Here is an 18,429-nt window from a genome sequence, read left to right as displayed (position 1 = left end):
TGGATAGGTATACCAGTCTAAACAACAGCAGGCTGCATTGACTTGACTGAATTATACACTTGTAGACCAGCTGTCTTCTTTATGCACTAATGCTGCTCAAGTAGTTAGGAGTTGTATATGAAGCAGCTTGGTCGTCACAAAAATACGATATGTGAATAGTGCTCAAACCCTCCCCCCATGACCTACATTTTATGAAATCAGAAATATGTGAGTCCAGTGTTTCTAAACAAGGGTTGAGCAATGAACAATTTGTGCCTCTCAGGACAGTTACCACGGACATCTATCATCATTTTGGCCATCTGTAAAGTTGGCATTAAACCCACTGGCCAGCAATGTAAGAGGCATTCTTCCCTTCGATCACCAAATTATTGTATTGTGAGATGTAAATAGTAAGCACAGCCCAGGGTTCCCTAACATTTTTTCAGGGGTTCACCATGTTAAAAAGTTTGAGAAAGACTGTTAGACAGTGTACCAGTAGAATTTCAAACATGCAGTTAAGCGAGATGATTTTTTTAAAATTTGATTTCTCATTAGTACTTTACGCATTATTTGCTCAAAGCTTAAAGCATTACTGTTCACATAAGCCTAAGCTTTTATACCAGCAATGTGTTTAGCAAGCATTTAAAATACTTTTAGCAAGCTTTGTTGAAGCCTGAAAAAACTGCAGTACTAGTATGGTGATGTTAAACACAGACATTAATGGGAATGCTGACTGTTAGCTTAAACTGTTAGCAAGCTTTCAAAATGCTTTAAATAGCACTGAAACTCAATTAGGTTTGCTAGCAGCTTGTTTGGAGTAACGGTTAGGACTCCTATTAGGATCTGTGTTCAATATTCCCAAACCAGTTGTGCTTTAAAAATTTCATCAAAAGGTGGCCAAAAAAATGGGAGATGCTTGCTGTATGCACTTCCCCCTTATCGTGTATACAAGGACTTGACAATCTCCTGATAGCATTTTTTACATGTACAAAACATACATTTTACATTTTATGTACAAAACATATTATTACATATAAAAACACAATCTGTAATACTTCCACAAATAAGAGGACTAAATGGAGGATCCACATTTGCCTGCAGTTCATTTAATAATTATTGATGAATTTTTGATTCAAGGCACAATTTAGATCCTTTTTCTATTCCCCTCTGATTAGTAGTAACTGTAATCCAGTTCTCCTGAAGCAAAATTAATTAAGAAAACTGATCAAAATCTTGGCTTAACCAATCTCGGGCACTGTAAGAGGTTTTCATGGAGAAGCAAGTTAAAACATCAAGCGAAAGGATTTGCCATCTACATGGTGAGATATGAATGTCTGTTAGATTGCAATTTGCTGCAGGGTTCCACTGATTTCTAAAGGAAAGAGGATGAGTCACTTTGTTGCAGGCTGTTTTCAGAGCTGTGCTGCATCATTTCATCCCGTATACTAACACTATCTGTCACAGCGCAACATCTTTCTACTGCGCACATGATTTTTTTTTTACAAAGCCACATTCAAATAGCTCGCTGAAGGTTAAGTATGAACAAAAGAAATGCCCGTGCTGCTCCTGGCAGTGGAAAACCTTGGATATCAGTTTACCAAAGCAGAAAAAAGATACTGGATGTAGAAACACAAAAAGGATAATGGGGATGATGAGATCAATTAGGTATAGATTGGGAAATGGATCATGTCATTTTATGTTGGTTAGACTCAAGCAAAGCTGCAAGGTATTGCATATGCTACTGCATTCTCCAAGAAAAGTTTGGAAAAATTGGAGGTAATTTAAGGATTTCAATATATAAATATATATATATATATTATTATATATATATATATATATATATATATAGTGAATACAGTGGTACCTGTCAAGAGATAGGGTATGTCAGGTAGGAAGTGAACAGTCACTTCTTGATGGTGATGGGTTAAATGCAATAAAAATGGAAAAACATAAGGATATGAGTCCACAGTGCATCCTCAAAATGGCAGGTCTTTTGAAGTATTACCAATCTGCAGTAATTAGCATCCACCATATGTGGTCCAAAGACCAAACCAACATATGTGTGGAGATTCTAGGGTCATCAATGCGAACTAGATGGATAGTATATTTTGTTTATTATACTTTGACAAAAAGACCCCTCTGTTTTCTGTCTATTCTTTTAGATATAGAGTCTTAAGAGATAACCTGATAATTCTGCAGATACTATGGGTTCAATAGAAATGGCAAACTACTTGTGCCCCTAATACCCAACAGCCAACAGTATATAATCTCATTGTTTACTTTACCAATGGGTTTGCAGCCACTGAATAAATAGGTTATCAAGGCAGAGAACCTTTTGTTAACTACCTGCTTACAGTTGTATGTTGTATGAATGTAGATCCCAAATACAAGCATATTTAACTTTTATATCAGTAGACCCACGCCTAATTATGTGAAATTACATCATGGTGCACAGGGTACAAATAAAAGGGTGACACAAAAAGCTTCCAATCCTAACCAAGAACAAAATTGGCTGAGGAGAATTACAAAACATTTCCCAGTTTTAAGCAGTTTCCATAAATGTATCTGTAACTGTATTCATGTCTGCTTGGTGTGCCGTTTTACATAATTTAGCGATGAGCTTGCAAGTCTAAATGCCAAACATCTGGCATGGTAAATGCTTCTATGGCTTTGGCAATTTATTTATATATAAATGTAAAACCCCTTCCATCCTTATTGGGATAGTAAGTAGGAGGATAATAATCCTCCAAATAGGTAACAGACGGAATAGAAAAACTAAAACTGTGAGGGTTCTTACCATTCTCATTCATTCAATAACAAAATAAATAGCATGTGTGGTAAAAAAAAAAACCCTTAGCTTAGGATAGACTTTTCCTTTTTTATCAGTCCTCACTTGCAGCAGAGGCCATTTATTCCCCTATATGACACCCACTGGGAATAATAAATTAGCTATTTTTTGGACAAATGAGACTAAAACCTAATGGACTACTGCTCAAAGTACTATCAGTATGATCTTCAACAAAGGTACATATCAGGTGCTTTTGCGATGGTATATGATATCCCATAGACTAGCCAAATTTTAACTTGAAGTCTCTAAAATATGCTTTTAGGGCTATAAAAAGCTTTGTTTTTATAGGGCAACAAATTAGGCTTTCTTAGTATTTGCCCGAGCTTACAAGAATGCAACCAGCTTCATGTTTATTAAATAAACAAGCCCAGGATACAGGAGGCCACTGCATCTTAGACCTTGCCTTTCCAGATCTCCAGGAGATCTTTGAAAGCCAAAAGCTGGTTGGCTTGCTAAAAGTTAGAATTTCTGATGCAGGTACCAACCTTTTTTAATATAAATTGCTGCATAACATTTCCAAAAAAATAAAACATGCCACTAAAATAATTAGTTTTTCTGTATAGCTTAAGTATTGTTAATGGTCTGTGGGAATGTCATCAAACTGACCCAGAGAATATTAATTTTTTATGGTTAACTCCTTATTTTACAGGTTAGTTTATATGGGGAGGTTTTGGTTTATCAATGGCAACCGATCATTTAATGACAGTGAACCCTGGCTATTACCATGGTATAACTATTTGTTACATTTCCTTTCCTGGGAATCCATTAGTAACTGTTAATACACAAGCTGCCATATTTGCAAATATTAGGTAGGTAGGCCATTAGGTTAGAGATCTTTTATTTATTTTTTGGCACTTCTGGATACCCAAAATTAGGTTTACAACAACATTAGGTTTCAACAAGGAGGGAGGGGGGCTTTTGTAGGAAACCCTAAAAAGGCTGGTAAACAAGTGAGGGTTGAAAATTATTTTTGAAGGAAGACTTTGTTATGTAAACCTAAAGTTCCACAAACTCCTATATATCAATACCAACTCAATATCCCACCAAGTGGAGTCATTTTTGAAACTATAAATTACATACATAATTTTTATGTTACAAGTTATCTATTTAAAACCATCCAAATTTTAAAAGTATGTATACAGATAGTCCCCGGGTTACATACAAGAGTTTGTTCTTAAGTTGAATTTGTATGTAATTCGGAAAAGATGCATTATTTTAATATATACAATTAGGACAGATGTTTGTCTCAACATATTATTAGGCAATGTGGTGTCAGTTACTGTATAAATCCTCATTGTGAGTTATTCACAAGCAAAGCAAAAAAAAAACCTATATGGAGCCTAGACATTCATTAACTTCTGGAGCAAGCTTTGATATGCAAAGAGTTTGTCTTGGTCATTAAAGAGTTACAAGAGGCTGCAGAAAGAGCTCACCGCTAACCTCAGTTGTGTTTAGCTAAAGATTTCTTCTGCAAGTCATGCAAACTGCCCCCCACATCCCTTCTAGCCTCTGTTCTGCACAGGAGCAAGCAAGAAAGCCTGTTCGTATCTAGGATGCATCCGTCCTTAACCCAGGGACTACCTGTACATCATTAGCATAACAAATAACAAATACACTTAAAAACATATAGGCATATACAATGGTAACCAACTAAAAATTCATTTTGGTACCAAATTAGATCATGAACACTAAATACATATAATTTAATAAGTATAGATGGTCTGTGGCCTGGGATGTAGTTTGCCAATAAGGTTTTCAATAGCAGACCTTTATGCAATCTAAAGGGAGGCGCTTTAGGACACATAGCACATTTCAGGGTTTGGCTATCTTTATGTGAAAGATTGGATAATACATTCACCTGTTCCAGTGGTCTTTTTCTATCATTATTCTAAAAATCTGTGGAAAATTGGCCTCCCTTTGGATGGTTGGCAACTGGAGGGTATTTTGGTAAGGCAATGACATGATACATTATAAGCCTTCATATATATGGTCTGATGAAGCGGTTTCCTGTGAAACATGTCATCACTTGAAAGGCGCTGTGATTTAGTGTTTATGATTTATTTAGTACCAAAAATTGATGTTTCATTGGTTACTATTGTATATGCCTAGATGTTTATAAGTGTGTTTGTTATGTTAATGATGCAGTGTTCTCCCCAGCCCATTTTAGTTGGTTGCACTTTTCCAAGAATTGGGTTACGATACAGGGGCTGCCACCCACCTACAATTTCTTCCCACACAGCTTAAAAAAATTTCTGTGTTCAACACTGTGATGTATACATGTTTAAAACATGGATGGTTTTAATTACATAACCTGTTGGATAAGAAAAAACATTTTTTGGAAAAAAATTTCAAAAACTACACTTGGTGAGATATAAAGTTGGCATTAAATTGACTGTCCTCAACTCTTATCCTGGAAGGCTGGAATCTCCACACATTTTTAGTATTTCCATATTAGGCAGAAAATCAAATGGTTTACAATGAGTCAGAAAACGACTCTTTTTATACAAAAATCTGGCCTACATGTGGCTCCTAAGAACTGAAGTTAAGGACTTCTGCTTTAGATGATGGATCTGACTGCTTACAGCCAACTTTACTTTATACTTCCCCTAGCTACAAGTGATAATTACAACTTGGAGAAGTTATTCTTCATAAGACTATTTGCTAGCATCAAGAGAAAATAAACACTTTCCTGTCATCTGTGCCTCTGTGCTGCTTTAATATTCATGTCTGGCTCTCTCCGTTGGTCAATAACTCACACATTTTAACTTTTCCTAAAGGCTTTAGGACCGCATTCTGCAAATCCCATAATAAGTTAAGAGTGATAATGGCAACAAACAGAATGTGGAATGGGTGTACATAAGCTTCTAATGACCTTGTGGATGAAAGCTAAAAAAGAAAACTTCTGAGACTTATTTTCACACTGATTTTCTGATGCTTTGATGTTAACAAGTGGTAAAAAAAGATTAAATTTGGGAAAAAAATATTTTTCAAACACTATTGTTATGTTTATATTGCAAATATAACAACACACCTGAGGAAGTGGCTTTTTTCAACAATAAATGTGGGGCCATTATTACTTAATCTCCACTTCAGGTAGTTCAAACGCCTGGGGTCTTGCTTATCTTACCATAAATGATGTGGGTAAGTTTCAGAAAGAGTCAGAAAATGTTTCAGTTTATGTTAAAATCCTGGCCTGTATGTGGCCCCAGAGGACTGGAATTGGACCGCACTAAAAATTATAAATAAACTATGTAATTGATATTTTTATTGCATCAACAAATGTTAGTTAATCAATGTGCTTTTTTATAAATGTTGTAGTGTTATCATGCTGGGTTATCATGTATATTTGGACAACTTATTATTGACACGGTATTGTCATTCTCAAAGATTGTATTATGAATTTGCATCTTCTAACCTAGCCTGGGGCTTGTACAAAAATACTGACTGGCATATACATAAACCTAGTAAAATTATACACTGCAGTATAAACCATACTGCAAATTTGTATATTGTCATTAAAGGGTAATATTATTTTGTAGGCATCTTTCTTGGGCTTTTGACACTGAATTGCTTAGGACTAATACAAGTGAATATTGAGCGCATATTTACAACACTTTACAATACACCTTTCTCTTAAGTACCTGTTAATGCTACTGCACTGAAACCAAAAGCAGTGTATGTATAACCCAAGCTCAGTTCATTAGGGTAGAAAACCAAAAACATTCCTCTGTTATGGAGATGAGGGGGTGTACTGTAGTCCTAACAAATTTCCTGAGGGTGGCTCCTATCCTTTACCGAAACAGCTCAGTCAGTGATCTAGAAAGTGTGCTAGGATAACAGATACAAACCCCCTTTTATCATCTCTGCAGGATAAGGGATGTCTTGTGAAATTTAGAGGTGGAAAGTGCAGGGTTGATTAGGGCCGTCTGTTCTAGGCACAATCGAGTATATGGCTTTCTCTCACCCCCAAATTTATCACAAATATACCTCAGTTGGGAAAAAAGTGGGAACAAAAAAACCTAAAAGGGATTTTATCAATTCCCAGCTCTAGTCTAAGTTTTTGGCTACTTTAACCTAATTTAGGTATTTATTATACCAATGTCTGTTAAAAGCTTTAAGATCAGCTATGACTATAGAGGGTACCTGTGAGCTGATCATACGCTGTGATGATCGGGCAATATTGGCTGGAAGACCAAAGAAGTCTGGTTTATCATCCTCTGGGAGATGTTCAATCACATTGCGATAGTCCTGTAGGCAAAAAGAATAATAAACATACTGTATAATCTTTAATACTGTGTAAACTCAAGTATAAACCATAATTTTTGACCTGAAAATGACCTGAAACAAAATCTTGTTTTATACATGGGGCACAAGATGGCGCTGTGTCCTCATGTAAAGTGTTTAAATAGCTAATGCCTTCTGAAACAGAGTTTGTAACACTTTACATGAGGACACAGTGCTGCCTACTGGTTTGCAACAACCATGCACAAAAAGTTTTAAGAGCAAGGGACACATCATATCCAACTCAAAAGCACAAAATACTTTAACCTGTTAAAAAAGAAAAAACAGACTGAAGCCATGCACTTTTAACTTTTTCTACCTAATAAACGATTTTAAATAACACAAAATGGAAGTAATAATTCACATCAATTTTATTGGTATTTCTATTGATTACTGTTTTTAATGTTAGCACCTGAAAACTACATTTTGTGCCATAGGTTTAATAACCTATGGCATAGGTCATATAACTGACATTTATTTTCATAGGAAACAATAGCATACCAATGTAAGATGACCAAATTTCAGTTTGCAGAGTTCCCTGTAATCAGCAAAACCTTTATAGAAATAAAAAGCATGCTAAGTACATGTGTAGCTCACCTAGTGGAATCATTGAATGTATGTATGTATGTATGTATGTATGTATGTGGGGTCATGAGAAACACACATTTTTCTTTTGGCTTGTTTACATAACTGTTTAATTTGGTTACACGTTACCAAATACCCAATTTCAACAGCTTAGCGTTTGATGGTACTTGACTAACCTTTATTAAATGCCCCAAAACCACTATTGGAAGCAAAAAAAAAAAAAAGCATCCTTATCTACTCTCATTTATTCTTCATTATAATAACGCATGTCAGGTTTAGGGCAGTTAACAGTACAAACTGCATTCCCAACCATTGAAAACCTTCACTTGAAGGAGCCTTTATGACCCTATGGTAGAAGTAAGGATGCCACCCACCTTTTCCTTGAATTTGTGAAGACAGAGATTTATTCCAGCATTTAAATCAACAGTGCTGTCCTACACAGTATTATGGTGGAATGTGTGAAGGTCCCTTCTAGCTGTCCCATTTATACATTAATATCTTGAACATCTTCAAACATTGATCATAAAAACAGGTCACACAGAATAAATAGGACAACTTCTTACCATAATGCTGCAGGAATTTGGCAGAGATAGGGACAATGGGAAAGTCATCTTACTTCCCCTTAATCCTCCAGCATGAGAATTGAAAAACTGTTCCAGATAGGAACGAAGAACTCGTAAATCAAAATAATTATCTACACGTCCTCCATAGATTGCATTCTCTAAAAGACCGTGCACAAACTCCCACTGAAAGTTTCTGCCACCTGAAAAAAAGTCCCCAAGTGTTATACAGCTGGTTTTGGAAGAGTTGAAAACACATTTATTTTTTATCATTATTATACAATTTAGTTGTAGGTTTATAATAGAACCAGTAATCCATGGTAAGTGGTTTGGCTGATTTTATTTTCAGCTGTACCTACAGATTTATCTATTCCCTATGAATTTCCTAATGCTTATGCATTCTCAAATATTCAGACCTATAGCCCACCCAAATTGGAACTCCCTTCACAGCTCAGACTACACTGATGATTGTCAAGCAGGATGGGGACATCTACTAGACAACTGAAACTTACAAAGCAACTAAATGTTCACCTTCACAAACTGCTGATTAACAAACTTTAATGACTGTTCTGGTACAAAGAGCACAAAGGGAAAAGTGTTCTAATGCCTACTGTACTAGGATTACACAGGATTTTTACTTGTGATCCAATTATAGAGACAAATAAATAATAAGACCTATTAATTCAAAAGCCAACCGATCATAAGCAACTGATTTTTTGAATCCTCATTTAAGCTCGAAGTTGACAGCAGGTCTACTTGTGTGCACTAGGTCTAAAATGGCAGAAAAACAGTTAACAAGTAAACCACTGAATACAAAAAGAAGGGAGCTGCAATATCTGCCTTGTATTTAAAGGTTTAATCATAAAAAACATAATGCACAGTAAACAGGTTTCGAAAAATTGCTCTACAATAATAGCCTCTCAAGCTGGAAGTGCTCCTAGCACTAATTCCACTAAGTGCAGTTGGTTCAGCCTACAATTATTATTACATAGTACAATGTCATACAAGTCATCTACAGGTAGTCCCCGGCTTACATACGAGATAGGGACTGTGGGTTTGTTCTTAAGTTGAACTTGTATGTAAGTCAGAACAGGTACATTAATTTAATAAATGCAATTAGGACAGATGTTTGTTGCAACATATTATAAGGGAGCATGGTGTCAGTTACTGTATAAAATCTTTACTGTGAGTTAATCACAAACAAAGCAAAAAAAAAAAAAACGAGCAAGCAGGGAAGCCCTGTTCGTATCTAGGAGTCGGTATGTTGGATGTCCTTAACTCGGAGATATATATTGGTAAATAAACAGCAGGGTTTCCTGAAGGCTGGCATGACATTAACAACCTCCTCTGCGGAACTGGTTGTTATGAGAATATGGAAGGATAGTTCTCCTTTGAAATGGCCTACAATTAATTTAAGATTTAAATTTCATTTGCGAAGACATACCTTCAAACAGCCGATCGATAATATCATATGCAGCACGTAGATCTGACAGAGAGAATTCATAAAATTTTGTCCAACCCTAAATAAATAAAAAAAAAGTTTTTTTTAATTTAGTGCATTTAGATGAAAACAAAGAAAATATTAATGGAAAATGACATCTAACAAGATGTATTCTGGGTTTTTGCACAGTGGTGAGGAGGAGAATGATGGGACATATAGAGAAGAGATATTTTACCCATTTTATGTAGAGCTGATTACCCCTTTTATGATCATAGCAGGTTTTAGGTTTTGGAGAATTTGACAGTTGGGAAAAGGTTAAGCCAATACTCTGCATGCTCATTGCAATATTCCCTCACCTTTGCCCAGCATATACTTACTATTTCTTTGTTTCCCAGCTACTCTATTCAGTGCTGGAAGCAGAAAGAAATAGTCTGTATTTTTAGTTTTGGTGGAACCTGGAACTCTACATGTAACAGACCTGGGGTAGTCAGTGCTCTCACATTGGGAATCTATAGACCCTGCAAGCTACAAATTTAGAGACCTGAGTCTTACACAGTGCTATTTGTAATTCCTACCAGCTAAGTTTATGGAAAGCATGTATCTACTTTTCCTACTGTCTGTGATATCAAGCTCCTCGATCGCTAAGAATTGGTTCCTCAAAGTCCATGAAAAGAGGACACCACTGGGAGTGTTGATTTAAGCAGATCTCCTGTCGGTACTAGGAAACCAGTAAGAACTGCTGGAAGTGCACGTTTCCAATCGGTCCTTGGTGGACCAATTATTCAGGATTGGAACAGACCTCAGTAGTAAGGGTGGCAGAACAGGTAAGTATGTATCCTGTTCTTTTAAAAGTATGCATTTCCTTGCAAAGTAATTATGGGGACAAGGGCAATATATAGTGATCACACTGTTCATTTTAAGGTATTGCTTTATGGTATATAGCAATATGTACTATGAAGAGAAAGAAATACATTTACTTAATAGTACTCCGCACTTATTTTGGCTATTCTTAACATCTTTGTGTTGTAGAAGCAGCCAGTAAAACAAACATTTCATCACACATTGGGCCTGATATTATAAAGCCCTCCAATACTGGAGAGGATACACTTTCAATCAGTGAACCTGGGTGATCCAGCATACCTGGAATTGTTATTTGTTAGAAAATGTTTTCAATCCTGGAACAGACCATTCCAGTTTTTTTTTGGATCACCCAGGTTCACTTATAAAAGTGTATCCTCTCCTGTTTTGGAGAGCTATATTAAATCAGGCCTATTCTTGCAGGGCAGTAATGGACACTTTTTAGTGCAGTGCGATGAAACGCAATAGCCTGTAATGTGAAACTGCCTGCAATGTTCCTGTGCAGCACTTCACAACAAATATGTTGAGGCAGACTGCACGAGTTTGAAGGAGCCAAATCTAATGCAAGTAAATAAATAGCAGGTCTTTATTTTTTTTGAGGCAAGATTTTGTTCCAAGGTAATAATATTGCAAAACTGTGGGAACAAATAATCAGGCATTGCGTGATGCCACATGTGTAAATCAATGTGGTAGGCAGACTTGCTTTTGATTTACACATATGAAGTATGATATGGTTAGTATTTTTGATAATAAGTCTTGTAAATCATTGTGCAGTTGCACTTATATATTGATTTACCTGTGAGGGATTTCACATGAAAGATAAAAATCCATCTTTTGTCTTTAGCAGAACATCTTGTTATAAATGTGAAGCAACAAAATGAAGCACTGGTTCTGCTAGATCTCTAGTCAATCTACATACTATAACAGACTTTTCATTGAGGCGCAGTAAATTCTCCCAGGTGCCCATCCTTGGCCCTGTGTGTCACAAGCAGCCAGGAGGATAAATGAGGTTGGCTTACAGTGTTAAGGTGCTAAGTAATTTATTGCCATGCGGACTCAGGATAAATTAGCTTTATCGCAATTCAAAGCTAAGCAGAGGGATAAGCGAGAAATAATCACTACTGACAAACAAAAATTTCATTCACTGGAAAATATAAAGAGTATGTTTGGAAGCATTAAAGCCAATAAAAATGTGCTAATAAACTACACCATATGGCATTAGTTTGGGGACCCCTGACAATTACACTTACCAAAGGGTCAAACGAATAGAAACACTCCCCAAATTGTTGTGTTCAGGCATTTTGAGTACTGACAACAATACATCAAGGTTGTGCATTTCCCTGTGGTAAAAGCTTGGAGAAGGTCATTTTCTATTTCACCATGGCTGTGATTCTATGTACAATGCCAGCTTAATTCACTAGAAGACATTTTGCAAAGAGCCTTGACCTCAACTGTACTAAATAACTAAATTGGACTGCCTGACTCCTAAATGCTCTTTTGTCAAAATGGATACCACTTACTACACTCAAAAACCTTGTAGTAAGTCTATTGGCAATAGAGACTGATATAGTTATAAAAATGGTCAACTCCATGTTATTGCAAAGGATTTGAAATGGGATGTCCAACAAAATCACCTAGGTGTGATGGTCAGGTGGTCACAAACTTTTGGCAGAAACACATATATGGATAGACATAAGGACAATCTCATGTCTATAGCAACAGCAGACACTTGACAGCTACTTTCGGGGAAAAATTTAAAGGAACTTTTTATTTTATTTTATTGTATTTCATGTTGATTCGCTATGAACAATGTACTATATGTGTGCCATGAATCCTACATCATATGGTAGGCTGTGGGCGTATATTCCACTTCCCAAAAAGCAAAGAGTTAGCAGTTACCAAATGATAACAAATTGTTGGATTTATCCCCAAATTTTGATGAACAAAAGAAGTCAGAAAAATAAAAATATAATAGCTAAACCTCATATCTTAATAATAAGCACGGCATAGTGATGTGACATGGTAATATGGCAAGCAGTGAGAAAATACATTATGGTGTAATTACCTGAGGAATATAGTTTCTTCTCTCCTGGCACACAGCATGAAACCATGCCAAGCTGAACAAAGCCTGTGAACGAGCTGGAAGGCCATTTTTACCGACTTGCTCTGGTGTCCAAGATTCATACGTTCTCAATAAATTTTTCTTTAATCCAGGCGGTGCCTTAAATAAACACACATTATATTAGATTATTTTCTTACAACACAAAAAATTACTGCAGACAAATTTATTCAACCAATGAACCACCACTTAGCTTGACTTTAAGCAAGTCCTTAGACCACACTGCAGCCTTTTGCCAGTCATTTCAAAGCGCCTACTGTGAATTTCAGGATTCTAAATGGGGTGGATCAAAGATGTAGTTGATCTACCTGAAGCATAACGGACTTACATAACAAAAAAGAGTGGTTTATGGATTTGCAATTAGTGTATTTGGAGAATCAGAACAGTATCCCTGCAGTATCAAGATAGAATCAGAAGCTAGAGGCTAGGCATTTCATAAACACTTGGTTACTGGCAATAAGAGGATTATATGTAGCTGGGGAACTTGGAAAACCTAAGCAATGTCAACATAAAAAGTTTAAACCATAAATAGGTAGGTTGTGTTCTGTTTCTATTTCCAACCATACATACTAATTTTTGGTAAACAGGCCATAAAATAATCAAACTACTCTCAACTAAATCTCTGTAGAATAAGGGCTTCCTTAAACAAAGGTACTCACATGCCATGACATCTACCCAAATTCAAAAACGTTATTATAGAGACCAGATTAATATGTAAACAAATCTGAATGAGGGACGAGCTTTTAACTTATCTTTCTGGGAGCCAATGACTTAAATCTACACTCTCTTGTACAACTTGGAGAATTGTTGATTTATAACACTTCTGGTGAAGCATATCCTGCACACTATGATGTCTGTTGTTTAGCAGGTTGTTTAGCAGGCTGCTTGACACACACTATTGTAGGATACTGACAGACAAGTGTATGTACCTTCTCAGCGATATGGAGATTTATCATCTACCACTATCTAAAATCTGCAAGTTCCCTAAAAACATTGCTATTATGCACTTTTCAATAAAACTTTCTGTGCTAAAAGTAAAAAAGAGACCTCTTATGCAAAGCCATTTATTTCCTATAAATTAGCACAGCCATATTATATGTCCTGAATAGACTATGCTTATGTAACAGGCACATTAATAAACACTTATCAGCTGGAAGAAATGTAAGCAGCTGCTAAATACAGTAATGTGCTTCTCGGCCTGATTTTTCTAGTGTCTGAGGCTGTTTATGAGATCTCATGTTCATGACTCTGTTTAAATAGATGGCTATTGAAATCTGGCCATTTATTTGTCAGATCTGAGAAAAACATCGAATGTGCGCTGCTACAGAGAGAACTACAGTATGAAACATCAAGTACCCTAATTAAAGAGTAAAAAAGAAAGGGATGTCATTAACAGAACACTTTTAATCATGTACAGTGTAGCATTATACTATACAGAGGCAGGGACACTTGGACCATATTATAGTAATCCTTTGCAGTGTTCTCCCTAGCCCCTTTTAGCTGGGCGCACCACACAGCACTTTTCAGTAGCCATTCGTCTGTTTTTGGGTGGTTACTAAAGTAGTTGGGTCACAATACTCACCTACAGCTTGTTCCCACCCTGCTTAAAAAAAATGTTAGGAGAACACTGCTGTGGCCAGCTGTCACTAATTTTATTACTTCTGAATTGCAGAACTGGAACAAGCCTGCAAGCATATGAATTTGAACACTGTTCTATACCCGATCCAGATAGAAGTTTTTTATCAGGATATTTAAGTTGGTACAGAATGGGAAAGGCATTCAAAAAAGAAACATAAATCTTTGTGCAAATAAATATATGTATTTTTGAAGGAAAATAGTGTTAAAAAGGCTGTTCACATATAACAAAGGATTTCCAGATAACTTTGAGATAACTAACTAAGGAGCACAGCTAAAGTACTTTCCTTTCAGACATAATGGGCCAGATTTATTAAAGCTCTCCACGACTGGAGATGATACACGATCAAGGATAAACATACAGTATATGATTTAACAAACCTCTGCAGTCGTGGAGAGCTTTATTAAATTAGGCCCAATGTCTTTCACGGCAACCTCAAAGAGCGCCATCCAATGATGGAGGGGTCACTCTGGCCCATTTAATTGTGTGTACATTTGTTTACAGTTTCAGCTATAAACAGGCTTTTACAACATGAAATAACATGAAGGAAAACATGAAAAGCAAAAATGACATTTAGCTGAGGGCTCCAACTACTGTCTGCCTGTGGAGATTGAAAATATTTAAAGGCATCAAATAAAACATGAACAAAAACCACTGCACAAAACAATAACAACAGTTAACAAAGTTTCAGCCAGTCAAAGAGTAACACTTTACATTAGTTTACCTCATATGTTATTTTCAAACTCGACTGTAAAAGGATTGGGGTAAATTTAGGGTGAACCTCAGCAGTGAGCCACAGACGGAACCCGGGTTTTGGTTGGAGGGTGTTTAATTCCTGTTAATGTACAAAGATTTGATTATTAGTATGTACACAAAATTTCCCTGGCTGTGTATATGATTAATGAAAAGCAAAATTTGCAACTGGTTGCTATTTTATATTATTCTTTAAGGATAAAGTGTCTGCAGCTACAGAGGTCAGGCCTTATTTTAAAACAAAATGTTAAGACAGCAGTCAACTCCAAAGCTTAGGGTACTTTGTATTACTAAAGCTGCCATTACCTGGATACAAGAAGTGGTTCTGTATCTGGTACAAAGTATTCTTCTGAAGCTTCTTGGACAGTAACGCATCTCTCCAATTACCTAACACTGTTTTCAGGAACAAGGCAACCCCAGCTTCCAATGCTGGAGGAAAGTTTTGCTTGTGACAAGTATCCACAGCTCTAACAAGTGCCCTTTAAAACTCTAGGAGTCGTGCCTCTTTTGTCGCTAAAGGAAAATCTACATTGCACAGTCTGCTAACTATAAATAAAAAGACTTTACTGGCTTTACTTCAAAAGAGGCTTTGATGAGCTAAATACCTTGGCTTAGTGGTCCTGACTATTACAAATAAACACAGATCTGCTTGTAAAAGCTTGATAGTAACCAGCCATAACGTCAATGTCTCTACTAATAGCTTGTCGTTAAATTAAAATCTGCTAGTGCCAAAAAAAGGAACTATAACCCTAGTCCATCACTAGGCTTAAAAAAACACAGCTTTCTAGACTGCAACATTTAAAAATAAAACACCCAATGTGTTGTTCTTACAATTTTATTTCATTCGTAAATGAGAGTTGAAAATATAAAAATGAAAAATATATGTTTATATATTTTTAGGTTCATTGACATGTTTTTGTCTGACTTGCCTTTTCCAGGACTGGCAGCCAAGAGATGACAAGATGCAGATTCTTGAGGCAAAGCCATTCCCCTTCCCGGGCGCATTCTCTCAGAGTCTGGATGGCTAAATCGGCTTGGCCTTGTCCCATCGCCACCTACAAGCACAGTTTTACACTCAAGTCAGCAAATTCTTAACAATTACACAGAACTAACTGTGTCTTTATTTCAAAGTGTACCTATCCTCTAAACACAGTACAAACAGTCATGGTAATGGGGAAAATGCGGTTAGACCATTCATTGCAAAACCAAGAAACCAGTGCGGCATTAAGTAAGAATAAAGTAATAAAATCTTTGTGGTACAAAGCAAGAAGTGCCAAGTGTAAGTCGTCATGTTATTGTACATTAAAAGTGATGATTAAGGTATGTTATCTTTGCTAGACTAAATAGACAAACAAGTAATAAAAGAATTAAAATGAGTAACTTTCCTAAGAAAATGCTACCCCGGGCTCTGCTCAGTGGGGGTCAGAGAAGAACTAGGCATTGATCACAAATAAGAAATTAGCCTCCTCCTGATGATTAGCAATGAGAACAAGACCAAGTGCCTTAAACCTTCACATATATGGCTGGCACTAGAAAGCCAAGGCATTAGATGCGGCTTAGAGCAGCATTTTCTGCAGGAAAGGGGGGCATTTCAGCACAGTTTTATGTGAGTATTTAAGCATATACCTACATGACATGGGGACATGGCTTTACTCCCTGACAAGTTTTTTTAGTGGTCTGTAATCCCAACGGTAACATCTTTGACCTTAGCAATTACTTATATTGTGTTGTTACTGTCTTTGGAGTGCAAAAGTTCCCTGGTAAAGGATAAAGTAGAGGGGCATCATAATGCATGAAGCAAACTTTAGCACTCCCGTGACTTCAACTATACAATGGAGTGAACAAAATATTATATGAAGTATAGTGAGCACTGCAAAGAGTAAAACAAGGAAATAAACCCACAGCTAAACCCTTGTTGTCACTCAAGGCAAATGTTCTAAACAAATATCAGAGAATAAAACCCTAGTCTGCTTTATCTAAAACTCACAATGCTTAAAGTGGTGAACTGTTTAAAACAAAAACCCTACAAACATTGGTATTCATGGTCAATTCCTGTATCAGGTCAAACAAAGTCATTCTTTATATATACAGGTAACTCAAGAAAATAAATCTCTACTAAACCAATTAAATGTGATCAGTGGGTGTAGCTTACATTATAATAACATTATAATATTTACTCATTAAAATCCTATTTCAGAAGATAGAATAGGTCCATAAAAACTTCACATTTAAGACCTGAAGGCCAAACGTAACAGACAAGCTCAGTGGTCCAATGTACTTACTTCACGGTAACATTCTCTGCCAACTTCTGAACTGGCCAATTCCTGTAGTTCCTGGGATGGGTCAGCTCCAGGGGATATAATGATAAGAATGGGCTCAATGGCCAGTGTGTCTTTACTGAGACGTTTCAGGTTAAGAGGTGCAGGAGACAATTCTTTCAGTCCTAAAAAAACACCAAACCCGAGAGTAATACAAGCAAAAAAGGCATTTAGATACTAAAATGTGATATATATCTGCAAGTGAAAATGATCAGCTATTATGTTAATATTACAGTGGGTTATGTGGCAATTATCAGTGATAGGAGAAAGGGCGGTCTAGTGTACAATCTCTTTGTCATTGATAAGAAACACCAGCAGAGTGGAAGGAACAGTCCAATGTTAATCAATATCTAATAATAAACTAATTTATCAATTTACCTTAATGACTGAGCAAGCAGACAGAATTATTATTTTACTTGGCAGTTTCCATAACCACCAACTATACCAGAGACTAAGAAAGGTATCACAATGACTGCATCCTAGTTTGATAGATACCCGGGGAAACATGGAAATTCAGTACAAATAAATCGGTACTTCTCATAGTCTATGTAGAAGCTTTGCATGGGTGTACTGGCTCATATCGCTAAAATGTACTCTCTTTTAAAAAATGTATTACAATGTTTCGGCCACTACTTTATGGCTAATGGTGTTGTTAGTGTCAAACTGTACTGTTTACATGACTATGTGACTAAGTTCCCCATGTCGGTTATATTTATGTTTATTTATTGTGATTGCTGTATACTGTTTAATTTTGCTGTTATTTATTTGTGCTTCTTTTATGTTGAAAACCTATTAAAAATATAATGTTAAAAAAAAAAAAACAACAATGACTGCATCCAATGGGTTAGACATAAAAGGAGGGAGACATTTTTTCCCTGAGAATTGCTAACAGTATCAGACTTCCAGTCTAATGGGGAAATCCCAGCCAAAATTGCCACTTTTTTCAATATGGTATTGTACCTTTTAATTTGAAAAGAATATATAAAAGGAAACTGACAATTTCATGGAGAATACAACGTTTGAGGATGGGGAAACTAATAGTCTATAATGG

At 36.2% G+C, this 18,429-nt stretch overlaps 1 protein-coding gene across 1 annotated transcript in view; it reads right to left on the bottom strand.

Moving 5' to 3' along the window:
• Positions 1 to 18,429, bottom strand: part of DYNC2H1 (dynein cytoplasmic 2 heavy chain 1) — a 226,246-nt gene that overhangs the window by 70,875 nt on the left and 136,942 nt on the right. Inside the window, exons 76-82 of the mRNA XM_072398645.1 lie at positions 17,343 to 17,503; positions 15,990 to 16,115; positions 15,032 to 15,142; positions 12,618 to 12,773; positions 9,698 to 9,773; positions 8,257 to 8,456; positions 6,971 to 7,075 (exon numbers count right to left, since the gene is read on the bottom strand). Coding sequence (XP_072254746.1) covers positions 6,971 to 7,075; positions 8,257 to 8,456; positions 9,698 to 9,773; positions 12,618 to 12,773; positions 15,032 to 15,142; positions 15,990 to 16,115; positions 17,343 to 17,503 — 935 coding nt within the window. The remainder of the gene's footprint in view (positions 1 to 6,970; positions 7,076 to 8,256; positions 8,457 to 9,697; positions 9,774 to 12,617; positions 12,774 to 15,031; positions 15,143 to 15,989; positions 16,116 to 17,342; positions 17,504 to 18,429) is intronic.

The sequence above is a fragment of the Pyxicephalus adspersus genome, chromosome 1 (genome assembly GCF_032062135.1).
Source record: "Pyxicephalus adspersus chromosome 1, UCB_Pads_2.0, whole genome shotgun sequence".
NCBI lineage: Eukaryota > Metazoa > Chordata > Amphibia > Anura > Pyxicephalidae > Pyxicephalus > Pyxicephalus adspersus.
Note: the sequence above shows the minus strand (reverse complement) of the source record. Positions and strands in the feature narration are given on the sequence as shown.